This window comes from Callithrix jacchus, chromosome X (assembly GCF_049354715.1).
Source record: "Callithrix jacchus isolate 240 chromosome X, calJac240_pri, whole genome shotgun sequence".
NCBI classification, from domain to species: Eukaryota; Metazoa; Chordata; class Mammalia; order Primates; family Cebidae; genus Callithrix; species Callithrix jacchus.
In genome coordinates this window covers 70,155,780-70,183,636 of record NC_133524.1, presented here as the reverse complement: position 1 = coordinate 70,183,636, position 27,857 = coordinate 70,155,780, and the positions used below count along the sequence as shown (strand labels likewise).

Below are 27,857 nucleotides of genomic sequence, written 5' to 3'. Positions count from 1 at the left end.
GAGACAAGGATTGTGAAAACTCATGAAATATGACACACCCAAAGAAACCAACAAAACTCCAGTAACAGACCCAGAAAAACTGAAGATCTAGGGAATGTCTGAGAGACAATTCAGAATAATCCTAAAGAAGTTAAGGGAATTACATGACAACCTGGATAACCAACTAAATAAAATGTCTAAAACAATCCAGGAACAAAACAAAAAATGTGACAAGGAAATAAAAAGGATTAAAAATCCCGAAGTCCTGAAATAGAGACTATAGCAACTGAACTGAAAAACTGAATCTGTAAGCACCAAGATAAAACATATAAAGAGGAGGAAAAAGATAAAAGCATTTTAAAAGAGGGAAGAAGGCCTTTGAGAATTATAAGACATCATCAAGAAAATTAGGCTCTGCATAATAGAAATTGCTGAGGAAGACAAAAGAAAAGCACAAGGTCTAGAAAGCATATATTTGGATAAGTAATGGCTGAAATATCCCAAATCTGAAGAAAGATCATAGCATTCCAGTACAGGAAGCTCAGAGATCACAAATAAAATTCAACCTGCAGACAAATTCCCCAAGGCACACCATATTCAAATTATTTAAACAAATAGAAGGCAAAGAAAAATGCTCAAAGCGTCAAGAGAAAAACAACATATCACACACAATGGATCACCAGTACAGCTTTCAGTACATTTCTCAGCAGAGACCCTGCAGGCCAGGAAAGGGAGGAATGATACATTCAATGTGATAAAGGGGAAAAAACTGTCAGTCAAGAATACTGTATTCAGCAAAGCTATCCTTCCAACATAAAGGAAAGAAAAAGACTTTCTAAGACAAAAAGAAAGGAAGAAAGGAAGAAGAAATGCGAATGGGGTTTCTTCAATCTGAAAGAAAAGAACACTAACACGTGACAGAAAAAAACATCTGAAGGTATCAAACCCACTGGTAATAGTAAGAAAGCAGACAAATTCACAGTGCTATAATACTGTCATTGAGGGCTGGCAAACATATCTTAAGTATGAAACCTAAAAGACAAAACTGTTCAAAATAGTAATAACCACAACAATTGGTTAAGAGATAGTAATATAAAAAGATGTGACTTGAAACATCAAAAAGTCAAAGTGTGGAGGGGCGGATGAGTTAAAGTGTAGAGTTTGTTTTTGTTCCTTTTTCCCGTGATTAAAGTTAAACTGCTATCTGTTTAAAATAACTTATATTGTAATTATAAGACATATTTTGTAAGTCTCATCATGGTAACTACAAAGTAAAAACCTATAATAGGGACTCTAAAATATCAATAGCAAGGAATCAAAATTTACTACTAGAGAGAAACACACAACAGCAAAAGAAGACAGTAAGAGTGGAACAAAGGAAGAACAGATCTACAAAACAATCAGAAAACAAGTAACAAAATGATAGTGTTAAGCTTTTACCTGTCAATGATAAACTTGAATGTAAATGAACTAAGTTCTCCAATTAAAAGACATAGAGTGGCTAAAAACACAAGCCCCGACTATATACTGTCTACAAGAATCTCACTTCACCCACAAAGACACACATAGACTGAAAGCAAAGGGTTGGAAACAGACATTCTGTGCAAATGGAACCTAAAACAGAGTGGGAGTACCTCTATTTAGATCACATAAAATAGAGTTTATGTGAAGAACCATAAAAAGAAAAAGACAAAGAAGGCCATTATATGATGTTAAACAGGTTGATAAAGCAAAAGGACATAACAATTGTAAGTATATGTGTGTTCGTATGTATGTATGATATATATATATATATGTTTTTTAACTGTTGCAATATACATAGTGATACATATTACAAGATACATATGTATTTTGACAACTGCAATAGATATTGTAATATATATTTAATTGTTAAATATATATATTTTAACAATTGTAAATATATATTTTTAACACTTGTAAATATATGTGGTAAAAAAATATTTATTTATTTATTTATTTATTTATAATTGTTATAAATATATGCACCCAACACCAGGGCATCTAAATACGTAAAGAAAATATTAAAAGACCTAAAAGGAGAGATTGATCATAATACAGTAATAGTGAGGAAATTTAGTACCCCAATTTCAGCAGCAGGCAGGTCATCCAGATGGAAAATTAACCAAGAAACATCGACATTAAACTGCACTCTGGGCCCCGTGGACCTAACAGACGTTTACAGATCATTCCATCCAAAAGCCACAGAATACACATTTTTTTTCTCAACGGCGCATGAAACATTCCTCAGAATAAACCATAGGTTAGGTCACAAAACAATTCTTAACAAAGTTTTAAAAATCAAAATCACATCGAGTGTTTTCTGACCACAATGGAATAGAACCAGAAATCAATAAGAGAGGGAACATTGGAAACTGGGCAAATTCATGGAAATGAAACAACATGCTCCTGAACAATGGATGGGTCAATGAAGAAATTAAAAAGGAAATTTAAAGATTCCTTGAGACAAATGAAAATGGAAACACAACACGCCAAATCCTATGGGATACAGCAAATGCAGCTCTAAGAGGAAACTTTATAGCAATAAATGACTACATACCAGAAGTGGAAATATCTCAAATAAACAAACTAATGTTACACCCCAAGGAACGAGAAAAAGAACAACAACAGCAACAACAACAACAACAACAACAGCAAAAACAAAAGTTAGCAGAAGAAAAGAAATAACAAAGATCAAAGCAGAACTAAACTAAGTAGAGAATTTTTAAGAACAACTTAAAAAATCTAAAAAACAAAGAGTTAGCTTTCTAAAAGATAAAGAAATTGACAAATCTTCAGCTGGACTAACTAAGGAAAGCAGAGAGAAGACTCAAATAGAAACAGCGACAAAAAGGAAACATTGCAACTGGCACGACAGGGATGGAAATGATGATAAGAGACTATTGTGAACAACTATCTGCCAGGAAATTCAAAATCTAGAAGAAACAGATAAATTCCCAGACACATGCAACCTACCAAGATTGCATCAAAAAGAAACAGAAAACCTGAACAGAAACAATAAGGAATAATGACATTGAAGCAGGAGTAAGCACTCTCCCATCAAAGAGAAGTCCAAGATCTCATGGCTTTGCTGGTGAATGCTACCAAACATGGAAAGAACTGGTACCACTTCTTCTCAAAGTCTTCCAAAAAAAAAAAAAAAATGAAGAGGAGGGAATACTTTCAAACACATTTTACAAGGCCAGCATTACCGTAATTCCAAAACCAGATGAGGACACAACAAAACAAGAAAGGTAAGGGCCAATATCCCTAACGAGCATGGATGCAAAAACCCTCAGCCAAACACTAGCAGGACATTAAAAGCATCATCCACCATGATCAAGTGGGATTCATCCCAGGGATGCAAGGTCGGTTCAGTATATGTGCAAAGTAATAAAAGTGATCCCTCACATCAACAGAACAAAGGACGAAATCCATATGCCCATTTCAATAGATGCTGAGAAGCATTTGAAAAATTTCAACATCCCTTCATGATAGAAACTCCCAGCAAAGTAGGTATAAAAGGAACATACCTCAACAAAATAAAGGCCATATATGATAAACCCAAAGCTAATGTCATGCTGAATAGGAAAACGTTGAAAGCTTTTTCTGTAAGATTTGTAACAAGAAAAGAATGCTCACTTTCACCGCTTAAATTCAACTTAGTATTGGAAGTTCTAGCCAGAGCGATTAGGTAAGAGAAAGATGTAAAGAGCACCTGTATTAGTCTGTTCTCACGCTGCTGATAAAGACATACCCAAGACCGGGTAATTTATTTTTTTAAAAGAGGCTTAATTGACTCCCAGTTGCACGTAGCTGGGAAGTCCTCACAATCATGGTGGAGGGCAAAAGGCACATCTTACATGACGGCAGGCAAGAGAGAAAATGAGAGCCGAGTGAACGGGGAAACTCCTTATAAAACCATCAGATCTGGTGAGACTTACTACCACAAGAACAGTATGGGGGAAACCGCCCCCATGAGTTGATCAACTCCCACCAGGTCCCTCCCACAACACGTGGGAATCATGGGAGCAACAATTCAAAATGACATTTGAGTGAGGACACAGCCAAACCATATCAGCATCCAACCGGAAAAGAGGAAGTCAAATTGTCCCTGTTTGCAGCTGACATAGACTTACGTAGAGAAAACCCTAAAGACTCCACCAAATAACTGTTAGAACAAGTGAATTTGGCAAAGCGGCAGAATATAACATCAGCGTACAGGAATCAGTAGCACATCTATTTGCCAACAGTAAACTATCTGAAAAAGAAATCAAGAAAGTAGTTCCAATTACAATAGCTACAACAGATAAAAAATAAAATCCCTGGCAATAAGCTTAAGCAAGGAAGCAAAAGATCTCTACAGTGAAAACTGTGGAACACTGATAAAAGAAATTGAAGAGGGCAGAAATAAATGGAAAGAGATTCCATGTTCATGGAAGAATTAATATTGTTGCAATGTCTGTATCAACCATCGTGATCTCCACGTTTGATGACATCCCTGTCAAAATACCAATGACAGTCTGGACAGAAAAAAAAAAAAATCCTAAGAGTGGTATGGAGCCACAAAAGATGCTGAAAGCCAAGCCAATCACAAGCAGAAAGAACACAGCTGGAGACAACACGCTACCTGACCTCAAAATATACAAAAGCAACCAAAACAACAGGGCACTGACATCAAATCAGATACACAGAACAATAAAACGTTATAGGGAACCCAGATATAAATCGAAGCATTAACAGCCAACTGATTTTCTGCAAAGGAGCCAAGAACCTACCTGGAGGATAGGACGGTCTCCTCGATAAACGGGGCTGGAAAAACTGCATGTTCACAATCAGAAGAATGAAACCAGACCCCTATCTCTCACTAGATACAAAAGTCAAATCGGAATGGCTTAAAAGACTGCAATGTCAGGCCTGAAACTCTGGAACTACTAGAAGAAAGCATAGGGGAAACATTTCACGAAATTGAACTGGGCAAGGATTTTTTTTTCAGTAAGGCCTCAAAAGCCTAGGCAACAAAAGCACAAATAGACACACAGGATTATGTCAGGCTATAAAGCATCTGCACAGCAAAAGAAACGACCAGTAGAGTAACAGAGACAGCTTACAGAATGAGAGAGAGTATTCTCAAACTATGCATCTGACAAGGGGTTAATATCCAGAATACATAAGGAGCCCAAACAATAGCAAAATAAATAATTATTCAATTAGAAATTGGGGAAAATGCCTGAATAGACTTTTCTTAAAAGAAGGTGTGCAAATGGCAAACGGATATATGAAAACACTCAACATCTCCAATCGTCAGTGAGATACAAATCTAAACCACGATGGGATATCACTTTGCCCCAGTTAGAATGGCTGTTATCAAGAGGACAAAAAGTAACAAATGCTGGAGAGGCTGTGGAGAAAGAGGAACACTTACGCACTGTTGGCGGAAATGAAAATTACTACAGTCATTATGGGAAACAGTGTGAAGATTCCTCAAAAAATTAAAAAGAAAACTGCTGTGTGGTTCAGCAATCTCATTACTGGGTATATATCCAAAGGAGAGGAAATTATTACTTTGAAGAGACATCTGTGCTCCTGTGTTCACTGATGCCTCGTTATTCATGATATCATTATTCACGATAGCCAAGATATAGAATCAACCTAAATGCCCATCTACGGATGAATTGGTAAGGAAAAACGTGGCTGGTATACACAATGGAATACTATCCAGCCATAAAACAAAATGACATCCTGTCATTTGAGGCAGCATGGATGAACCTGGAGGACATTATGCTAAGTGAAATAAGCCAGGCATAGAAAGACAAACACCACATGACCTCACTCATATGTGGAATCTTAAAAAAAAAAAAAAAATTGATTTCATAGAAGTAGAAACTAGAGTACTGGTTACCAGAGGCTGCAGAGGGAAGGGGATGTGGGGCGAGGGGAGAGGTTGGTAAAGGGTAAAAAGTTATGGTTTGACAGAGAGAATGAGTTCTGGAGTTCTATTACACAGTAGAATGAGTATAGAAGATACCAATGGAGTGTATACTTCAAGATTTTAAATCTAGAAGATTTTAAATGTTAACACTGCAAAGAAATGAAAAATGTTTAAAGTGATGGATATGGTAATTACCGTGACTTGATGATTATACAATGCATACAGGGGTTGAAACATCACACGGTACCCCATAAATATGTATAATTATGTGTAAGTAATACATTTTTAAATCGTGAATGAGAAATAAAGTGTTTAAGAGTGTGCCTGGAACTCTTACAGGTGGGAAGCTCTGTAAGGGTAGAGCTCATTACTGGGCCACCAGCCCTCAGTGTGTTCTTGGCACATTGAACTGTGGTGATTCTATCTCCCGTGTGTAGAGTATCTCTGACACCTAACTCAATAAGTATTCATTAAATGCCAATAAAACCAACCAAACAAAAAGAAAACTGAGGTAAACATTAACAACCTCGCATGGTTGTGGTGAGGCCTGAGTAAAGCAGCCGGTATGAACACCCCAAATGAAAAGTGTCCATACAAGAAGACACAGGAATTAAATTGCAAACAGAAGTGAGAGGCTGGGAACAAACATGTTCTTCAATTATAACAGACCGAAGAATCATATTTGCAATATACAGGTAACTCTGACGAGACAATTCAGGAAACGCATGGGAGAACAAACAACAGTAGAAAAGCTAACAACGAATCTAAGCAGGCCATTTATAGAAATACAAATGGCCACTATGAAAGGAATAGGCGCTCCACATCACAAGTCATAATGGAATTAAGATAACAATTGAGATTCCACTTTTCAAACTGCAACTTGACAAACATTTAAAATTGTAATGATGCAAATCGGGTGTCATACACTGACGTTCTGACGCTGGTAGTGTGAATTGGCGCAGATTCACACTGTGCACCAAATGTGCACTCCACATTTGGAGTGCCATTTGTCAGGGATTGAACAGCTTAATATATTTACGATATGGTGCATCCCCAAATTCTTTTTTCCTCCTGACACCAATTGTAACTAGAAGTAGGGTGGGAAAACTGATGCTTCCTAGACCAGAGCCCTGGGGGCTCAGATACCACTGTCTCAAGGCCCATCGCAGGGTTCTAAAAGGGCTCTGTCAAGCCCGGGACAAAACCTTGGGCATCCTCAAGGCCAGGACCTTGGAAGGCTCCCATAGGCTGAGCCTGAGTCTTGACTGAGCAGTCTGAATCAAAAATTACAGCTAAAAAAACTCCGGGATCCGTGAGACACAGTTTTCTACATCCATGCTTCCCTCGAGCGCCCTACCTTGGCTTCCACTAATGCACAGAGGAGAAACCTGGAGTTTGATTGTGGATCACCCGGCAATGCTGGGGTTCTGCTCATTGGGAATTCAGGGTTAGTTTCAGGGTTGTATACTCACTGAGTTTCTTGACATGAAGATGGAGCTAGTGAGGGGGGAAAATATAATTGGCAAGTACCCCGGTTTGAATTTCAGTAAACCTTAAAGTTAACAATGTACAAAATAGATCTTTCCTTAAGTCTTTAGGCTTATATAAGTAGAGTAGCATGGAAATCAGAAACCATCACTTTCAATTAGTCATTTAATCATCTATGTGAGAGTCGTGTGGTGGGGCTGGAAGCTGATTAGAGTGGGTTCAAGGGAGAGCCGGGAGAGAGGAAAAGAAAGCGACGATGCTAGGTAACGAGGCATCTCAGCACTTGAGGGAGTTTATGAGAATGTATCAACTGCTTGAAAAGAGCATACTCACCTACAGGAGGGGAGGGTGAAGATCCAGGCCAGGGACACGGGGATGGAATTTCACACAAGGGACAGGCCCTGAGCCAGAGGCCCAGCACAATGAAGAGTTCTGCCAGGCTCTGACAATAAGTCCTTTCAGACACCACATGTACGTCGCACTTCTCAGAAAACATGAACTTCGCTGAGTCCTGAGCTGGGACTGTATAGAGAAAGCCGCATCCCCCAGACTGGTGCCCTCAACTTTGCAAGGTGGGCAGCTCCATTTTTTGGCCTTCCCAAGGAAGAGCAAACTCTTGAGGACATGGTGAGCCTGATTTCCCACCAGCATGGCAGATAGTCAGCCCCAGGAGATCTGGGATCTGGATCTCTAGAGTTCATTGCTGTATCCGCAGTACCTGAAACTGAGCCTGGTGTGCACATAACAGGCCCTCAGCAAACACTCGATGAATAAAGGAAGCAATGTTAGTGCTGGCTAGAATGATTTTTCTCTGTTTTCCTGAACAGGACTGGCTCAGTTAAGGACACTATGCCCTTCATTTATTTTGCCAACACCATAGAGGACCTATCCAGTGGCACAGGCTTGCCCAGAGAATCTGCTCTTCTGCGAGGGTGTTGGAGGAGCTGGTTCCAGGGGGCCCTGGCGTGTTTCACCAAGTGCTTCCAGTGAGAGCCTCCACCTCTCTCACTGCTCACCGCCAAGCCCAGTGGCCTCCCCTTCCTGTTCCACCAAGAGAACCTCAGGCCAGGCCAGAATCCCCAGGGCTCCCAAGGGTCCACTTGTCACTCTGTTTTCCTCCCTAGGGGAGGATACTGGACACTCGGAAACTGAGACCATGGGAGCCGCAGACACAGACCCATGAATGGTGACGGAGCCCCCTCTGCTGCCCTGTGCCCCTGCTCGCCCCAGTGGGCCTGAAATAAATGCTGGCACACTTGACTCTTTCAGTGGTATGATATTTGATGTCCCTCTCCACATGAACATCCACCTCCTGTGATTTGTGGTTTGTGTCTTTCAGTGGAGGTAGCGGGGCAGGGGGTCGTTGTGGAGAGAGTTAGGCACAGGGGACCTAGCCATATGGATTGCTGCCCTTGTGTCTTGGAGCGGTAGGTAGTGCATATCCCCGAGTCACTTTTGAAATAGCACAGTGGTTGATGGACAGTAAACGTGCTACTGGCTTCAAAAACTTCATGTAGGGTGCCTGATGGGCAGTGACTGAGGGATAGCCCTTGGGCCGGGGAGGAGGGCTGTGAGTTGAGGGGCAGAGAGGTGAGGTCAGGAGAGAAGATGTCGAAGAATCCACAGGAAAGGCTTCAGAGGCATTAGGTTCTAATCTGACCACAGCAACCCCGACCCCAACCTTGGAGAGAGCCCCTCCAGCACATGACCTCATCCATCACCTCAGGTTGTTTATCTCTCACTATCACACCGTGTCTTTTTGTAAGCTGCTCCTGATAAGCATGGCAAGAAAACAGCAGCAGGGAGAAGAGCTGAGTCTGGTGGGTGCTTCCCAAAACTGGAAAAAGCCCAGGCTTCTCTGGGATGGGTCTGCTCCTGGCTAAGATTCTGCCGTGGGTGTCCAGCCACCTGCGGTCCCAATCCCCACAGCCTAATGGAACTGTTGGGTTCCTAGGAAACTCGCAAGTTCACCATGCCGCCCCCCGCAACCTGATGCATTTGGCTCTGAGACACACCTGGGAAATATGGAGTGCAGGGTCCCTGAGCGCCCCTCCTTCTCTTCTGTTTTCTACTTTTAGAGTATTGTACCACTGAAATATTTCAAACCTACAGAAAACCAGAAGAATACAGCAGCCAGCATCCTACTTAAAAATGCTTTCCTATCTGTATGTGCTTCACATGTCTCTCTGCCTTTGAGTTAAATACATTATGGAGGCACAGAAAGCATCCCCGATGTAGCCTCACTCCTCTCCTCCCTAGCGTAGGTCTCCCATCCTAGACGTCTGAACACTTCTGGGTCTCCACGCAGCTTCAGAGCTGCTCTTTCTCCGGCATGGGTGCTCCCACGTTGCCTTAGAGATGTTTCTCTGATGCCTGCTGGAGAACATGGGAAGATTCTACCCAGAATCCCAACCCAGAGGGCAAAAGCAAGAACATCTCAGCAGCTTTCACAGATAACTCTGGACCTAGCCCTCTCCCACCTATACCCATGTTCTCCTGAGGTGGGCCCTGTCTCAGTGGGTGAACTGAGCTCTTCATCTCTGTTTTACTAGGAGAGGTCTGGAGCACCATCCTGGGTCCCAGTCCCACTCGGCTGATGGGTATGTGCTTCAGTCACAGGGAGAAGGTCCATTTTCAGCTGCTGTGACGTCCCATGGGCTCAGTGACCGGGAGTAGTTGGTAGGGATGGGGAGGAACGCAAGGCCGGGCAGACTCGAGTCCTGGGCCTGCTGGAAGAGAGGTGGGATCAGATAGATTCAGGCCACGTAGCACAGTCCAAGGTGGCCCATCAACCATTTGCTCCGTCAAGGCAGTTGATACCCAAAGGGGCTCAGTATACTGAAGTGGGTGCAGGAGCAGGTGTGGTGGGCAGCCTTCCAGAATGGCTTCCAAGGATCCCCCCGTCTGGTACCCATGCCCCTATGGAATTCCTTCCCCTTGAGGGTGGGCTGGACCTAGTGACTGGCTTCTAACCAACAAAATTTGGCAAAGGCGATGGCGTCTCATTTCCATGCTTAGGCTATAACAAGACTGTGACTTCCGACCTGCTGGCATTCGTTTTCTCCCTCAGGCTCTTCTTGCACGTGTGCTCGCCCAGATGGTGAAGGCCAGCTGGCGAGGAGCTGATGAAAGTCCCTGGCCAGCAGCCACAGACAAACTGAGGTCCTCAGGCCAGCAACCCACGGGATCCTGCCAACAATCGCATGAGTGAGCTTGGAAGTCAGTCTTTCCCCAGTTGAGCCTACAGATGAGGAACTGGATCCTGCCAACAGCCGCATGGGTGAGCTGGGAAGTCCATCCTTCCCTGGTCGAGCCTACGGATGAGACTGTTGCCCCTGGGCTGCCAGTCTTGGGAGAGACTCGGAAGTAGAGGATCCATTTAAGCCATACCCAGATCCCTGATCCACAGAACTCTGAGATTAAAACTGTTTATCGTTTTAAGCTGATATGTTTGTGGTAGATTTTAATGCAGCAATCAATAGTAATTAAGACAGGGGGAGGATCTGTGGGCTAGGGACTGGGTGCAAGACACAGAAGGCTTGATTAAGGCTGGGAGGGGTTCGCAGGTGCCAGGGTGGTGCACGGTGCACCCACATTTTAGTCAGACCTAGGGTCAAGTCCCAGCTTTGTCGATAAATATCTATGTGGCCTTGGACGAATATCTCGAAGTCTCCGGCCCCAGGTTACACCTCTGTGAAATCTGACTGACACTGAACTTGCAGTACTGTTGGAAAGATAAGTGTCAGCTTACGTAATTCACACGGCGAAGTGTATGAGGCCCTCAGTATGTGGCAGCCATGAGGAGTGATATAGTTGATCTGGGACCCTGCATCCTCCTCTTGGAAGCTCCCCAGCGACTCCGGGTCATTCCAGTGGCAAAAAGCAAAAACAAAAATCCAAACGCCGTGCAGGAAAATTATCTTCCTAGCATGTAGGACAAAGGCATCTGTTCTCCAGGAAGAGAGGCACATCAGAGTGGATACTTTTCCAAAAATTCTGGTGTGAGAGAGGCAGCCCCAGCAGATTGCAGCCCATCGGCCATATCCCTTATGTAAAGGGCCTAATGTTCTTCTGCCTCCCTCCCTAGATTCCTCACTCTCTCCCTGGCCCCATCCCTCCCTCCCTCTGTCACTCCCTTCCTCCCCCTCTCCTCACTTTCTCTCTTTCTCTGCCTTCCCCTCTCACCGATGCCTGATTCCAATATCTTATCCCCACAATTCTGCCTCGTTGTACTCATTTCCCTCCCCCACCCACTAGAAACCCAGACCTTCTTTATGTCATCCTGGTTTTATTCTAGATGAACCCATATCAATGTCCTCATTATGCACTGTTTGCCAGCTTCCCCCGATCACAGAGGATGGTATCCGGTCACTGGCTTCTAGGGAACAGCTTGAGTGGGCATCACTCTGACCTCACCATTATGCCCTAGCGTTGGTGTGTTTAGAAGGCCCAGCGTACGCACTGTAGAAAACTACACAGGGACGGGAGCCCGGGACTCATCCTGGACCAGCAATGGAGACTTCCTGCTATGCCACCTGGATCCAAATGAGATGATTCGGTAAGAGCCGCTTTCTATGCAGGACAGTGTCTCTCATCCCTCAGACTTTCCATCTGGACATCTCAACTCTGCTCCTCTCCTACAGCCTCATCTTTCTCCACATCATGGCTAAAATTTGCCTTCAGTAACCCCCCAAATAACTTTTGATTCCGCCCTGCCTCAGGGCCTTTGCACTTATGGCTCTCCTCTGGAACCACCATTTCCTTACTCAGCCTTTCAGTTGTCCTTTTGATCTCCGATGTTCCTACCCTCAAAAAAAGAACCCTTCCTTCTTCCCTTGGTAACGTTTCTCCCCTCCACTATGCCAGTCCCAATCACAGTGTCCTCACTTGACTGTCTCACCACAGTGATCCATTTTCTCTCTGTGTTACCTTGGCGAAGTTGCTATACCTTTCTGAGCTTCCATTTCCCTATCTGTATGATGAAATATTTGACGAACACACTGTGTACTCTTCTCTATCGTAGCATTTTTCATGCTAGACTGCCACCTCTGGCAGGTCAATTTGCTTGACTGTCCTCACCCAGACTCTCATCTCTGGAGCAGGAGCTCTACCTCATTAGTCCTGGAACAGCCAGTACCTGGACACAGGGCTTTACGTACAGCATGGCACCGATAAATCTTTACTGAAGAAAATGAATCAATGAGCATGTGTCCACTAAAGCTTTGCTGTGCTTAGACTCTCTGACCTGGGATAAGGGTGAGAAGTATCCCTTTTATTTCCTCCAACTTGGAGCCCAGAGCCTCCCTCCCAGCATGAGCCAGTTGTTTTCCTGCCTTCCTGGAGGTGCTGAGGCCTTTCCTCCAGTCCAGAAATGAATCGGGACTGCCTGAACATAGGAAGAGCAAGGGATGTGAGACTGTGTGGGACACAGACATGGATGAAGCTGCCACTGCAGCTTAAGGGGCTCAGGCCCAGGGGACAAGATTTGAGGCCACCTTATTCCCTCCTCCCCTTGGGCTTGGAGGGAGGATCCTTGGCTGCAATGATAGCACCCTCCAACCAATCCAGTGGGTTTACAAGGGGCCATGACTTGGAAAACAGCTGTCGAAACCCAAGTGGTCCTAATGGGATTTAATAGAGCAGGGCTTGGTGACAAAAGGATCTCACTTCTAGAACACACACAAGAACACGGGGTAGGGGGGGAGAGAGAGGGAGAGAGAGAGAGAGAGCGAGAGCGGGGGGGGAGGGAGAAAGAGAGAGAGAGAGGAGAGAGAGGAGAGAGACAGACAGAGACAGAGACAGAGAGACGGAGAGAAACAGAGAAAGAGAGAGAGCGCCAGTCCCAGAGCCCCGTGTTCACCACCCACCAGAGACTGATTCACGCACCAAGACAGCCTCACACATTACATCCTCAGAGGCACACCACTGCTGCTGATCGGGAACTGGCTGCCATGAACCTCCTCAGGCGCTTTGCTGTGATGACCCATTTGCACAGAGTCTTGGTTTCTAGAACCTCTCAGGTCCAGGGGAAGACAGGTTTCATCTGTCTGTCACAGTGTCCTCACTTCACTGTCTCAGCATAATGACACATTTTTTCTCTGTGTTACCTTGAGCAAGTTGCTATACCTTTCTGAGCTTTCATTGCTTTATCGACATACTGAAATCCTTGGCTAAATGATCTTCAAATTCTTGTTCTTCTCACGCATTCAGTGACCCTGTGGCTTAGGGGACTGCTACATTCACAGCTACCTACTGTGTCAGCCAACTGCCTAGTTGCAAGTCACCTGATGGCACTGCTGTCCTGGGGGCTCTTATGCCTCCCATGAGCCCCAGTGCAAGTATTCTCAGCATCCTCTAAGGTTGCCCTCACTATTCCCTAAGATACTTCATGACACCACTGGCATCACACCCTGCCTAAAATTGCCTCTTTTCATAGCCCAGGGCTACAGAATGGGTGGGCAGCTGACTTGAGTCTCCCAGGCTAGGTCCTTAAGAAAAAGAAAAAAAAAAAAAATATATATATATATATATATATATATATATATATATATATATATACACACACATATATATATGGAGAGAGAGAGAGATAGATAGATATATATATCTCAGTATCTTGAGTCCCATGACAGACTTCAGAAACTCTAGGCCAGGGCCTTGATGCAACCCAGAAGATCTTCAAGGGCCGGACCTTGGAATTCAGGCTAGCCCCTGACCGAGCACACTCATTCTAGAGAACTGCAGCAGAGGAACTCAGGGACTCCACTGGGACACACGTTTCTAATCCTGCACCGCCTCGTGGTAGCCAACCTTGACTGCTACAAGTGCACAGAATAGAAACTGGCTCTGCTTATTTGCAGTTTCCAAAATCACCTCAGTGGCCTGGTCTTTGTGCTTCAAGTGCTGTTCCTCCTCTCCCTTTCCCTGACTAATTTCTTTCCTCACGCATTTCAGGCGTCTAATCCTCTGGGAAGCCTCCACTGACTCCATTACAACCCCCAGGGCTGAGTGGGTGCCCTCTCTGAGCCTTCTCATGGACCCCGAAACTTCCTCCTGTCACTCTCTGCTGTGCTCTGCTATGCCTTTCTTGGCCTCTCCCCAACTGGTCCACTGGAGGTGGCATCTGAGTATGTCGAACATGACCCGCCCTGGCATGACCAGCCCTGGACTCTCACAGATTCTGCAAGGAAGACTTTGTCTCAAAACCTTTCATATATCAACCACCAGATTAGCAAATATTTAAAGGAACGAATAACGTCAAGAGCGACGGTGAAGGACAATGAACACTATCCTACCCTGCTCCTGAGAGAATAAATTGGTCCCACCTCTTTTCAGATCCATTTATCAATGGTTGCTCAGGGTTCAAATATTTGTAGAGTTTTGTGCCAAAATTCCATTTCTGTGTATCTCTTCTAGAGTGACACATCCTCTGTGAACAAGGATATTGGAAAAACTTTTGAGAACTTTAAAAGTTGGGGGAAAAATGTGAAAGGTCCTTGTGTGTGGAAGCAGTTAAAGAAGTATGGCATATCACCTAGAACACTGTGTAGAAGTTAAAAACGATGAGATAGTTCTTCACGAACTGACAGGAGAAGTTCACCCAGACTTGCTGTAAAACGCAAAAATCAAGTGCCACACAATACGTGCATCATGAGCCAATATGTATCTTATGACCCCACGAAAGGCAAGCACATGTTTCTATTAGTGTATGTATGTGCGTGTAAATGCATTGACTGAGGAATTTTCGAGGAAACACATTAAACCATTGCTGAGGGGGCTAGAGATGGAGAGGGGTGGACAAAGGAGACTATTGTTTTATCATCTGTATTTGCGTAACTAAGACAATATTGTAAACAGGTCTTTAATAAAAGAAACTGTTGCGATTCGTAATAATAAGAAGAGTCACTTCCCCTCTTGCAGGAGCTTCTGCGAAACTTGCTTGCAAGCCAAGAAAATTGTGTTGAGATCCTCTCATGTACCCAGTGCTTTCACACATATAATTTACCTGTAATTTATCCAGTTCAATCTCAGGGCTGGCAAAATCCAGTTGACCCCTCCTCCCTGTAATATCCGTTCCAAATTTTAAAATCAACTTTTTCTTGAATCCCTACATACTCGTTTAAATCTCAGCTGAGGGAGACACGGCATAAAGCTGGGGACTGACATGGTAGCCTTTCTTGATATAAATCCCATCCATCTGCAGGGTGTGGGGGTTCGGGGGTGGGTCTTATCACCGTCACTCACAGCCCCTCCCTGACTCCTTGCAGAACTCTGCGTCCCTTCAAGGCAATTGCACCGAGGCAGCTTATTTTCTCAAAGGAGACTCAGAAAGAAAAGAAAATGCGACTGGGCTGGGCAGGGTTGTCCTCCTCACCTGCCATCAGGCTCCGGGGACTGAGCAGCCTGGCCTTCTGGGCCAGCCCGGGACTCATTTCTTTGAAGAATCTCTAGGTTGGTGTATTAGTCCGCTCGGGCTGCCATAACAAAATACCACGGGCTGGGTGACTTAAACAACAGACATTTATTTTCTCACAGTTCTGCCAAGTGGGAAGATCAAGATCAAGGTTTCTGGTGAAGGCTCTCCGATTTGGTTTCTGGTGAAGGCTCTCCTCATGGTTGGCCTACTTCTTGCTAAGACGTCACACGGCCTTTCCTGGGTGCATGCGGTGCAGAGAGGAAGAGACACCCCTGCTGTCCAAATGTCCCTGCAGAATCACAGTTGTCACTACCTCGAGATACTGACAGATACAATGAGCTCTGTGGCCTCTCATCTCATAAGGACACTAATCCTGTCGGAGCAGGCCTCCACCCTTATGACCTCATGTAACCCCAATTCCCTCCTAAAGGCTCTAGCTCCAGATACAGTCCCATTAGGGGTCAGGGCTTCAAACCACTAATTGCGGGGTGGAGGAACACAATTCAGTCCATAGCAGTTGGCAAGGTTTTCGGTTGCTGACCCTCACTTTCCCGCGTTTCTGATTCCCTGCTGTCCAAATGTCCCTGCAGAATCACAGATGTCACTACCCTGACATACTGACAGATACAACTGGCCCCTCGTCCTGCCTAAAGCAACCTACTGCCACACCCCAGGGTTACTAAATGAGGAGGTGAGTTGAGTCTCCTAGCCCGGAGGCCCTGCTGATCCCTGTCACTGCCTTAAGCGTCATCGTAGACGTCAGAAACCCCGGACCAGGCCCTGGGTACACCCTGGAATATCTTAGGAGGGCAAGACCTTGGGATGGTTCCCCGGGACAGATCCCGGCCCCTGAGAAAACTCACTCAAAAACTGCAGCAGAAGGGGCTCAGGGATTCCGTGGGGCACAGTTTTCTCGTCTTGTTCTGCCACCTGGTGGCAGATGGCTGCGTCTACAAGGAGACAGATGAAAACTCCACAAAACCTGGGCCTTCATTCCTGGGAATCTCCGGCAGTTCGGAACAACCTTCCTACTTAGAAAATGAGTTTCTTTATGTGAGAATGAAAGTTGTGCTGAGAGATGACAGTGTAGCTTTCTGGGTCTTCATTTCTATTCATTTTTTAAGTTAACAATGTAAACCTAGCTTTTATTAAGCATTTAAACACAACTTGCCAGTTTGGTCATTTTAATCACATAGCTAGTCACATACAACTATAAGAAACATTACTTTCACTTGCTCATTGGTTCATGTTCAATTACCTCCTAAGTTTCAGTGGAGTGGTGGAGGAGGAAACCCAACTGGAGTAGACTCAAGGAGAGAAAAGGAAGATAGGACAGACAAGACCTGCTCACTTCTTGGAGGAGTTTCTAAGTATTTCGCAACACTTGCTGGAAATTCACAAGATTTTGGTGAGAATTTCTGTGCACATCAGAGGGAATTATGCATTCACATGAAAGCTAAGGGCTCTTTACCTCTGATTTACACAGGAATCCTGTGAATCTCAGGGCTGTCTGGAACCATTTGAACTCTCCTCTCTGCGGCATAGTGTACAAGTGACCACCCGGGCTGTGTTTCAACACCTCTAACGTTACTAATCTCATTACCTTACAAGGCCAGCGATGGCCTGGCTGGTGGGAAGGACATCTTCGTGTGAATCCCATCTGCAGCATCTGTGGTCTTGTTAACCTCTTTCTCGGCTCCTTCCCCTGACCTTGTCTCTGCAACTCTGGGTCCACCTAGAACTCTGTTGTGACACCCCAAGAGCAGATGTGATGGCTGAGGTCCAATCATAGTTTTTTAGTGGATGTGTATTCAGGGGGCAAACACATAATGCTGCATTTACCTCCACCCTATGAAGATACAAAGAGCCTTCAATGCACATCCATTACTCATAAATGACGACGTCTTATGTATCAGAATCACTCTTACAATTTCATCTACAAGGTTCAACTGTAAAATGTGAGAAAAACAGTTCACGCTAATGTCGCAATAGTGCCCACATGAATCAAGTAGGATGACCAACTGTCCCAGTTTGCCTGGGATGGAGAGTTTTCCCGGGCCAGGGGCCTTTAAGGTTTAAAACTGGAATGCTCCTGCTCACGGCAAACTAGGACCCTGTGTGACCTTGACATGCAATGAACCATTCATTGCCAAATAAGATGAGCTACCGCCAGAAGACCTCTACACATCGTGTTCTTTCCAGGAGGACCTTCAGGGCTGTTCTGCTCAGCTAGCAGAACCGTGGCTCAAGCCTGCTAGGAGGGCCAGGAGGAAGAAGCACAGGAAAGAAAGATTGGAGGCGTGGGAGTAAGAGACACAGGAACAGAGGGAACGTGACATACCACCAATGTATCCACTACTGGAGCACGAGGCTGGAGGAGGGAGGGGCGATGGGGCAGGGGCAGAGGAGCTGAATGGGGCGTGGAGGGGGCAGGCCCTCGGCCTCTTTGCACCCAGCAGAGTGACGAGCTTCACCGGTGTCTTCAACGAAGCCGTGTTGGTCCCCACTGGCACATCACAGACTCTGGGAAGCATGATCTTCACTCCCTTCCTTCCACCTGCTGATCTGGTGAGTCTGGCTTCCCTCCATTGTCCTGGAATGTCCTCCAGGAGGCCGGACTTTCGTCTGTGCAGGTCACTGCTGCATCCCCAGCCCCTGGAAGAGGGCCGGGGGAGGCACACAACAGTTGCCGGAGGGGGTAAGGGAAGCCGGGGATGGGAGGGGCCATTAGGAGCCGGCTCTTTAGTTTGTCTTTCAGAATGTGAAAGGGCCACAGAAAGATCCTGAGGAGTTGGCTGTTGCCTCTGACGCCACGGAGGACCCATCCGGTGGTGCAGGCTTGCCCAGGGAACCTGCTCTTCTGCGAGGGTCTTGGAGGAGCCGGTTCCAGAGAGCCCTGGCGTGTTTCACCAAGTGCTTCAGGTGAGAGCTCCTTGGGAGCCAGCCTCCGCCTCTCTCACTGCTCACCGCCAAGCCCATCCGCCACCCCTTCCCGTTCCACCAAGAGAACCTCAGACCAAGCCAGAAAGCCACAGGGCTTCCAAGGGTCCACTTGTCACTCTGCTTTTCTCCCTAGGAGAGGACACCGGACACTCAGAATCTGAGACCACCGGAGCCACAGACACAAAGGCCTGGACGGCGACCGAGCCCCCTCTGCTGCTCCATGCCCCTGCTCGCCCGCGGTGTCCCGGTCACCGGGCCTGAAATAAACGCTGGCACGCTTGACTGTTTTTCGCTTTGTGGCATTTGATGTAACTTTCAACAAGTCGGGTGAACTGGGGGTGGTCAACTTTCGCGGCGGTGGGGTTGTGGAGGGAGAGAGCTAGCATCTCCCTTAGCCCTGTTAGGCTGTCCGCCCTCCTCCTCGAGGCAGCGCTGCTTGTTCCTGGGTCCTGGTGGCAATGGGCTGTGGCCAGCCAACGGTGAGTCTTCCACAGCTGGCAGCTCTGACCCTGGTGGGGCACTTACATGCAGGAATGAGGACGGAGTAACGTCTCTCTCCCCCCAGCAGTGCACACGGTCTTCATATCTGAGGAAAACTGGGCGGTGTTTGCAGGCGGAGGCGGGAGGGTCATGTGGAGGAAGAATCTGTGGATCTCAGAAAAGGCGTTAACCCCTGTACTGACAGAGAGCTCCCAAGCCCCCCTGCCCCACCGCAAGACAGAGAGCCCTTCCAACAGGCGACCTCGTCTCCAACTATGCATTGTTCCTTTACAGAAGATGAGGGCTTCATTTTTTTTTTTTCTTTTGCCTTCCTAAGGTGACCTTGATACATGTTGCAACACAGTATCAGCGGGAAAATTCTGAAAGGGGGGTTGGAGCATAATTGTCCCTGTTAACTAACAACCATGGAGGAGGCCCTGTTAGAAATTGCAACACCAGGAATCCCCGAAGTAAATGGACAAAGATACTGGATGTGCTTTTTAGTATCAAGAAGCCTAACTAGGACGCAGGAACACCAAAATACTCTCTCCCACTCCCCTATCTCTTGTAGTCCTCTGCACAATGCTAAGGGAGGAAAATAAATGCTTTCATAGGGCCTGCCGGGTGAATTACTCACCCTTTGGTTCTTCAGCGGTCCAGGGCCTTTAGGTGCAAATGAAATCCAGATGGGGTAAGGTTCAGGTAGGCAACAGCATTTGGAAATCCCACAGCCCTTTTCCTACATCCGTGGGGACAGCCACGGTGAGACCCATAGGTACTGAACAGACAAAGCTCTTAATTATAGACTGATGGAGTTCTTTAGATCCCATGTCTCTGCAGCTTTTACGATAGCACAGGTACCACCTGTCTCCCCACAATGCCTCTGTCCTCCTGAGCTGGGCCCTAACTCAGTAGGGGAGGCTCAGGTGCATATGGCTGCTTCTCCAAAAGTTCCTAGGACATCACAGCGTGGGGCTTAGCCCTGTCCAAAAGAGGAGCAGAGTTCCAACTCCCGAGGGCTGGGGACCTGTTGGGTGTTTGTTCCTTCATAGCTGCTGTCATAACCACGAGCTCAGTCATTGCACTTGTAAAGGAGTGTCAGGGAGAGTCTGTGCATGCATGTGCATGGGCATGCTTGTGCTTGTGTGTGTGCATTTAGGATGTGAATACTTGTTGAAACAAGAAATGATGTGGAGAAGTCTGGTGGATAGGGCACAACTCGGCAGTCACACTTGAAACCCAAGTGGCAGAGATGGCAACGAAGAGCCCCTCTCCCCACTGCACTACACCCCGTCCAGGGCTCTCCAATCTGATCCTGACATTGTCCAGGTCTGCTTTGCCCAGAACCATATGCCCACTACCCACCAGATGCTGACTGACTCCCACACACTGCACCCCCCAACATCTCCTGAAAGGAATACCTCCACTGCTGATTCAACCTCCAGTTGCCATCATCCACCTCAGGCCCTCTTGGCGTGGATGGACCAGGTGTATTTCCCTGGCTTCCCCTTTGCCCAGGCCAGTGGACCCTGCAGCCTCACAGCAGAAGATGCTTTCCTCTGCCAGCCCCGTACACACAGGAGATTCAACTCATGTTGAAATTTGATCCCCAACGTGGTGGTGCTGGGAGGTGAGGCTTAGTGGGAGGTTGTTTGGGTCATGAGGGCTCCACCTTTGTCCTTGTAGATGTCTTGGTGCTCTCCTCACAGTAGTGAGTGAGTTCTTGTGCTGGTGAGACTGGAAAAGTTCTTGCCGGAATGGACAAAGTGCCCAAGATAGTAGGTTGTTATACGGCCAGGATGGCCCTCAGGTTTTCTCTCTTTGCATGTGACCGCTTCCCCCTTGACCTTCCTCACCACATAATGACACAGCACGCAAGCCCTTGCCCAAAGCCGGGGCCATGCCCTTCAACTTTCCGGCCTTCAGAACCATGAGCTAAATAACATTTTTTTTCTTTATAAATCACCCAGTCTCATGTATTCTGTTATGGCGACACAAAACAGATGCTCGTGCATCTCAAGAGCAGGCCCCATTACCCACTGCATGATGAACCACTTGAGCATACGTACAGGGCAATCACGTGCAGGAAGGGGGAAAGATAGGTCAGCAGTAGGGAAAGGCATGGGTCATCAGCTCTACACCTTTGTTTCTGAAATATGACTGTGCCCAAGTCATGAGTTCTCCTCCTTCGCTTACACCTCCCCCTCACCCGCGTTTACATCACCTGAGAATCCCTGTGCCTGAGGGATGTCTCAGGTAGGTCAGTAAAGTGAACAGTGCCTCAGAAGAAGATGTGGGGTCAGAAATCCCACTGCCCCAGGATCACCGAGCACTTTTGGTGAACAGAAGACCACTGGACTGTGCGAGTGAGCAAGAGAATAACTTACTCTTCTGCCTCACCCGCTCTCATTCTCTCTGGTGCTATGTTCCTGTGAATCCTGGGTAACCTTACGGAGGTAGCAACACTTGTCCTCAGCTGCGTGAAATGTTACACAGCCTGCTGTGTTACAGGAGCTTCACATGCTTTCGTTTTATCCTCCCGCCATCTGGATCAAGGTGAGTTGTGTGATCACCATTCTGAGGTCACATCTCCAGCACAAGAGGGAGCCAGGATACAGTCCTTGGTTGATCTGAGGCAAGGACCCTTCCAAGACACCAATGCAGTCTAAGAGCCACTGTCCCCAACTAGAAATCTGGGGGGAGCGGGGTTCCCGATCGACTGCGAGTAACAGCCCATGCTCTTGGTGATGGGGACATTGTACATGAATGGAGTCAGGGTTCCCAAGTCACAGGGGGCCTGAACACAGTTCCAGCCACTCACCGCCCAATCTCTTCCCACACTGCACCCCACTGGGGAATCGTTTTGACTGATAAAATGATGGCGTGACCCAATGGGGGAAAAAAAACTGCACCCATTGTGCCCCTCCTCCAGTGCTCCCCATGGTCACCTGAGGTAATTATACAGACCTCCAGAGTACTCCTGAGAGCAGTCAGAAGACTACTGGTCTCCTACATGGAGCCTAATGGTGGGCCTTCCAGACAAAGACTAAATGAGCGTCGGGACCTCAAGGGGTCCCATCAAATCACATTCATCTGTTTTATTTCCTGTAGGGGGAAAGCTGCCGTCTCGCTGGAACCCCCAGAGTGGTGCCCTCAACATAGCACGGCGGGCGGTTTCTTTAAGCCATACCAAGGGAGAGCACACTCTCCAAGACCACTCTCACAAAAGGCTGACCCATCCTCCCTGCACTGATGACAAAGAGGGACTCGGCTTTCCTGGGACTCCAGCACGAGGAAGTGTAATGAGATCATGCCAGTGAGGTTCAATGTGGGCCTTGCTTGTTTCCATGACCCTGCCAATCAGTTTTATTCATTCACTGGCCATCTTCAGACACCCCTAGTCTCAATCACAGAAAATCAATGGCCATTGGGAGAAATTGTACCCAAAGAAAGCTCACTCACTCACTCACTCACTCACTCACTCACTCGTGGGTTGTAAAGTTTGTGCAGAAAGTTAGTGGAAGAGGGTGCGAAGGGCAGTGGCATTATTTGGCAGATGCTTTTCATAGGATAGATAGAATGGTGCTGTCCTAGGTTGGAGGTGGGCCCGGGGCAAGGTCCAGAGAGGGGCCAAGGATGACACCCAGGCTTCTGGCTTGAGTGACTTGTGGCCCTGGGGTACCATTGACCAAGATCGACACCACAGGAGGAGGAGAAGGAGGAGGATTCAGTGAAAGACTGAAGAAGTCGGGTCTGGTCTTGGGTTCTGCTGAGATTCATACTGCCGATGCGTTGCTGAGAAGCTACCTTGAACACACTTGGCAGTTACACAGGAGATAACCAGAATTCTACCCCATTCAGGAAAATTACACACATCCTCTTCTTGTTTTGGCTTGGTTTGGAGTTTTTATACACACACGATAACACATGTATGTTTTGGTGTGCGGTGTAAAGGTGAGGCTCAAAAGGGGTGGTGCTTAACCATGTTGGGTACTATCTGTAGGCTGTCCCAGGCCCTAATTGACCACTTAAGGGAGGACAAGAGCTGTATTGTGGAGACATCATAAACCATTGGCACACATCACAGAGCATGGGTTAGGAGGCTTTGGCCTTGGTTTACTTATTCCTCAATGTCCTCTGGGCATTGTGAGGGGAGGGTGAACAGCCTCGTCCCAGAGGCAGGAGATAGACTTATCTTATTTACTTGCTGTGAGGACGAGATAGGCTAAAACCTTTAGGGGCATGCCAGGCAAAGCCTGGTCCCCAGTAACCACGACTTCCCATATCTACTGAGAGGACAGGAGCTATGGATTCTTTGGGTGGCATTTGTAACTCCACTGGGAATGGTATCACCAGTGGGCATTTAATGATTAGTAGTAATATCGATGACCATTTACCTCATAATGCACAGCTCTGGTATGTTTCCTGCAATTGTCCAGATGAGTAATCTGTTGGACTTGCATCATGCTCCTCTCTTGTTGTTGTTGCTGTTTAATTTTGTGGGTACATAGCAGGTGCAACTCACTTTCTAGTATCTTCCAGAGCTGTTTGGAGCTTTCTCATTACTCCTCACAGCAGTCCTGGCTGGTTGCAAAGGACTGATGCTATTACTCTTCGTGGGGGCAGGAAAGCAAGAGTCTCACGGAGGGGTTGTGAAGATTACAAAGGATGCCCCCTCCACAGAGCAGCTGGTGTTCTAGCAGGCCTAGAGGCAGCATCCATCAGCTTCCTTGAGATCAGGCCCTTTGGGATAAGCTTTGGGTGCCATTTGTCCCCAGATCATCATCCAGCAGCAGTCATTTACATGCAAATCATGATGATACTAGCAATAGCTGCTAAGGCTGAGAGGTTGCATTGATAAGGGCTATAGGCTGCTGAAATGATTGCCAGAGGTGTATCTCACCCCCTCTCCCTTTATCCCAGCTGGGGTCAATGAACTCACCTCTCTGACACCTGCAACAGTGGCTCAGAACTCTTATTTGTTTATTAGAGACATGTCCAGCAGAGAGCAAGTTACTTAGACGAAGTCACAGTTAGTGGTGGGTCTTGTCCTGGTCCCCAGATCTCCCGACCCTCACTACAGTGTCCTGTCCAGCAGGTCCATTATTAAGTACCTTCTTCTTCCATACCCTCTCTTGTGGGCTTTGAAGTAGGCACACTCCTCTGAGGACAAAAGAAGGCTTCTTCCACTATGTGCTGTGCTCCCTCAATGTCTAGGAGGGGGCAGGTATGAATGGGGCTTTAATGTTGGCCTATAGCCTGGCATGGGCCCACGTTATTGCATAGCTTTCCAGTCAGGCATACATCGGTTGTGATCTTGGATTAGAATCTGGGAACAAACCCCTGCACCTTTTCTTAGCCTTGCTTTCTGCATTCGAACACCGGGGTAAAGGGGAGGAGTGATGTCAGCAAGATGGCAGAACAGATGATCCCACAGTACCACTCTTCCCACAAATGCACAACTAGAAATTAATCCAAGACAAGAATACCACTCTGATTTCACCAGAACTTGGGGGAGAAACTAGGATGACAAAATTGAGAAAAGCCACAACCGGTAAGAGGAACAACAGTCATGTTAGACTGTGCCACCTCCTCCCCCAAACCAGCATAATGATACTCACAGAGAATTTCTCTAGACCCACAACTTCTGAGGTGGGAGGAGGGAATTGGAGGTGGACATGTGATCTCCCCACCAGTCTGAGAATCTTCATGGGAAGTCCCCTCCAGTCCTATCCCACAGGTATCCTTGGGAGTTCCAGAAGAGAGCTGAAACACCTGGTGTGAACTGGGAACAGAAAGTGGGTGCACTGATCACAGCAACTCTCACGTGGATCTTGGCAGCCGCTCTGTGCCGCCATCAGTGGGCAAGCCAGTGCTGAGGGACTGGCCAGAACCATAGCACGGACAGGGGCACAGGAAGGCCCAAATCCCTGGCCAGATTTCCCGCTAAGCCCACGTGATCACGTGGAGCCTTCTCTTGACCTGGAAACAACTAAAACGTTGTCAGTAATGGTCCTGTGTTCACCTAACTCGTCCCCCAACCAAGAAGCAGTGGCAGGGCAGCAATATAGTTCCAGTTTAACATTTAAGTTCCAGTGCTCAAAATAAGTCTTTCTCAGACTGAAAGCAATAGCTGGCCAGGGATTAAGTTCCAATATTAAGTAGCAAAGGTTTAACACCACCGAGGAACAGCTGCAAAACCTGGAAGAGGTGGCCATCTCCTCGAGCACACAGACATCAATATAAAGAGACAAGGATTGTGAAAACTCATGAAATATGACACACCCAAAGAAACCAACAAAACTCCAGTAACAGACCCAGAAAAACTGAAGATCTAGGGAATGTCTGAGAGACAATTCAGAATAATCCTAAAGAAGTTAAGGGAATTACATGACAACCTGGATAACCAACTAAATAAAATGTCTAAAACAATCCAGGAACAAAACAAAAAATGTGACAAGGAAATAAAAAGGATTAAAAATCCCGAAGTCCTGAAATAGAGACTATAGCAACTGAACTGAAAAACTGAATCTGTAAGCACCAAGATAAAACATATAAAGAGGAGGAAAAAGATAAAAGCATTTTAAAAGAGGGAAGAAGGCCTTTGAGAATTATAAGACATCATCAAGAAAATTAGGCTCTGCATAATAGAAATTGCTGAGGAAGACAAAAGAAAAGCACAAGGTCTAGAAAGCATATATTTGGATAAGTAATGGCTGAAATATCCCAAATCTGAAGAAAGATCATAGCATTCCAGTACAGGAAGCTCAGAGATCACAAATAAAATTCAACCTGCAGACAAATTCCCCAAGGCACACCATATTCAAATTATTTAAACAAATAGAAGGCAAAGAAAAATGCTCAAAGCGTCAAGAGAAAAACAACATATCACACACAATGGATCACCAGTACAGCTTTCAGTACATTTCTCAGCAGAGACCCTGCAGGCCAGGAAAGGGAGGAATGATACATTCAATGTGATAAAGGGGAAAAAACTGTCAGTCAAGAATACTGTATTCAGCAAAGCTATCCTTCCAACATAAAGGAAAGAAAAAGACTTTCTAAGACAAAAAGAAAGGAAGAAAGGAAGAAGAAATGCGAATGGGGTTTCTTCAATCTGAAAGAAAAGAACACTAACACGTGACAGAAAAAAACATCTGAAGGTATCAAACCCACTGGTAATAGTAAGAAAGCAGACAAATTCACAGTGCTATAATACTGTCATTGAGGGCTGGCAAACATATCTTAAGTATGAAACCTAAAAGACAAAACTGTTCAAAATAGTAATAACCACAACAATTGGTTAAGAGATAGTAATATAAAAAGATGTGACTTGAAACATCAAAAAGTCAAAGTGTGGAGGGGCGGATGAGTTAAAGTGTAGAGTTTGTTTTTGTTCCTTTTTCCCGTGATTAAAGTTAAACTGCTATCTGTTTAAAATAACTTATATTGTAATTATAAGACATATTTTGTAAGTCTCATCATGGTAACTACAAAGTAAAAACCTATAATAGGGACTCTAAAATATCAATAGCAAGGAATCAAAATTTACTACTAGAGAGAAACACACAACAGCAAAAGAAGACAGTAAGAGTGGAACAAAGGAAGAACAGATCTACAAAACAATCAGAAAACAAGTAACAAAATGATAGTGTTAAGCTTTTACCTGTCAATGATAAACTTGAATGTAAATGAACTAAGTTCTCCAATTAAAAGACATAGAGTGGCTAAAAACACAAGCCCCGACTATATACTGTCTACAAGAATCTCACTTCACCCACAAAGACACACATAGACTGAAAGCAAAGGGTTGGAAACAGACATTCTGTGCAAATGGAACCTAAAACAGAGTGGGAGTACCTCTATTTAGATCACATAAAATAGAGTTTATGTGAAGAACCATAAAAAGAAAAAGACAAAGAAGGCCATTATATGATGTTAAACAGGTTGATAAAGCAAAAGGACATAACAATTGTAAGTATATGTGTGTTCGTATGTATGTATGATATATATATATATATGTTTTTTAACTGTTGCAATATACATAGTGATACATATTACAAGATACATATGTATTTTGACAACTGCAATAGATATTGTAATATATATTTAATTGTTAAATATATATATTTTAACAATTGTAAATATATATTTTTAACACTTGTAAATATATGTGGTAAAAAAATATTTATTTATTTATTTATTTATTTATAATTGTTATAAATATATGCACCCAACACCAGGGCATCTAAATACGTAAAGAAAATATTAAAAGACCTAAAAGGAGAGATTGATCATAATACAGTAATAGTGAGGAAATTTAGTACCCCAATTTCAGCAGCGGGCAGGTCATCCAGATGGAAAATTAACCAAGAAACATCGACATTAAACTGCACTCTGGGCCCCGTGGACCTAACAGACGTTTACAGATCATTCCATCCAAAAGCCACAGAATACACATTTTTTTTCTCAACGGCGCATGAAACATTCCTCAGAATAAACCATAGGTTAGGTCACAAAACAATTCTTAACAAAGTTTTAAAAATCAAAATCACATCGAGTGTTTTCTGACCACAATGGAATAGAACCAGAAATCAATAA

The 27,857-nt window shown here is 45.4% G+C and overlaps 2 protein-coding genes and 1 long non-coding RNA gene across 6 annotated transcripts in view; 1 reads left to right on the top strand and 2 right to left on the bottom strand.

Annotated features, from left to right (window-relative positions):
* The window catches only part of LOC100399060 (doublesex- and mab-3-related transcription factor C1), a 149,475-nt gene that overhangs the window by 49,251 nt on the left and 72,367 nt on the right, over positions 1-27,857 (bottom strand). Inside the window, exon 1 of one of the 4 annotated variants that reach the window (XM_078362979.1) lies at positions 17,437-19,332. The exons of the other annotated variants lie outside the window; for them this stretch is intronic. The gene's annotated coding sequence lies outside the window, so the exon portion shown is untranslated. Of the gene's footprint in view, positions 1-17,436; positions 19,333-27,857 lie in introns of those variants that run through there. 4 annotated transcript variants of the gene reach the window in all.
* LOC144581033 (uncharacterized) lies at positions 15,920-17,410 on the bottom strand. Its single transcript, XR_013531563.1, has 2 exons — positions 16,697-17,410; positions 15,920-16,122 (listed from the first exon to the last, which is right to left on the bottom strand). It is a non-coding gene; the product is annotated as an uncharacterized LOC144581033 (long non-coding RNA).
* On the top strand, positions 18,309-19,064 carry LOC144576471 (protein FAM236D-like). The gene is made up of 3 exons (XM_078362982.1): positions 18,309-18,401; positions 18,580-18,755; positions 18,910-19,064. Exons 1-3 carry the CDS (start codon positions 18,366-18,368, stop codon positions 18,935-18,937), a joined length of 240 nt encoding a protein of 79 aa, XP_078219108.1. The 5' UTR covers positions 18,309-18,365; the 3' UTR covers positions 18,938-19,064.

Bases quoted from the DNA above. Each gene is read 5' to 3' on its own strand.
- LOC144576471 (XM_078362982.1), top strand. From the start codon at position 18,366: ATGATCTTCACTCCCTTCCTTCCACCTGCTGATCTG. The intron at 18,402-18,579 runs GTGAGTCTGGCT...CCGGCTCTTTAG, and splicing joins TCCTTCCACCTGCTGATCTG to TTTGTCTTTCAGAATGTGAA. The intron at 18,756-18,909 runs GTGAGAGCTCCT...TTTTCTCCCTAG, and splicing joins TGTTTCACCAAGTGCTTCAG to GAGAGGACACCGGACACTCA.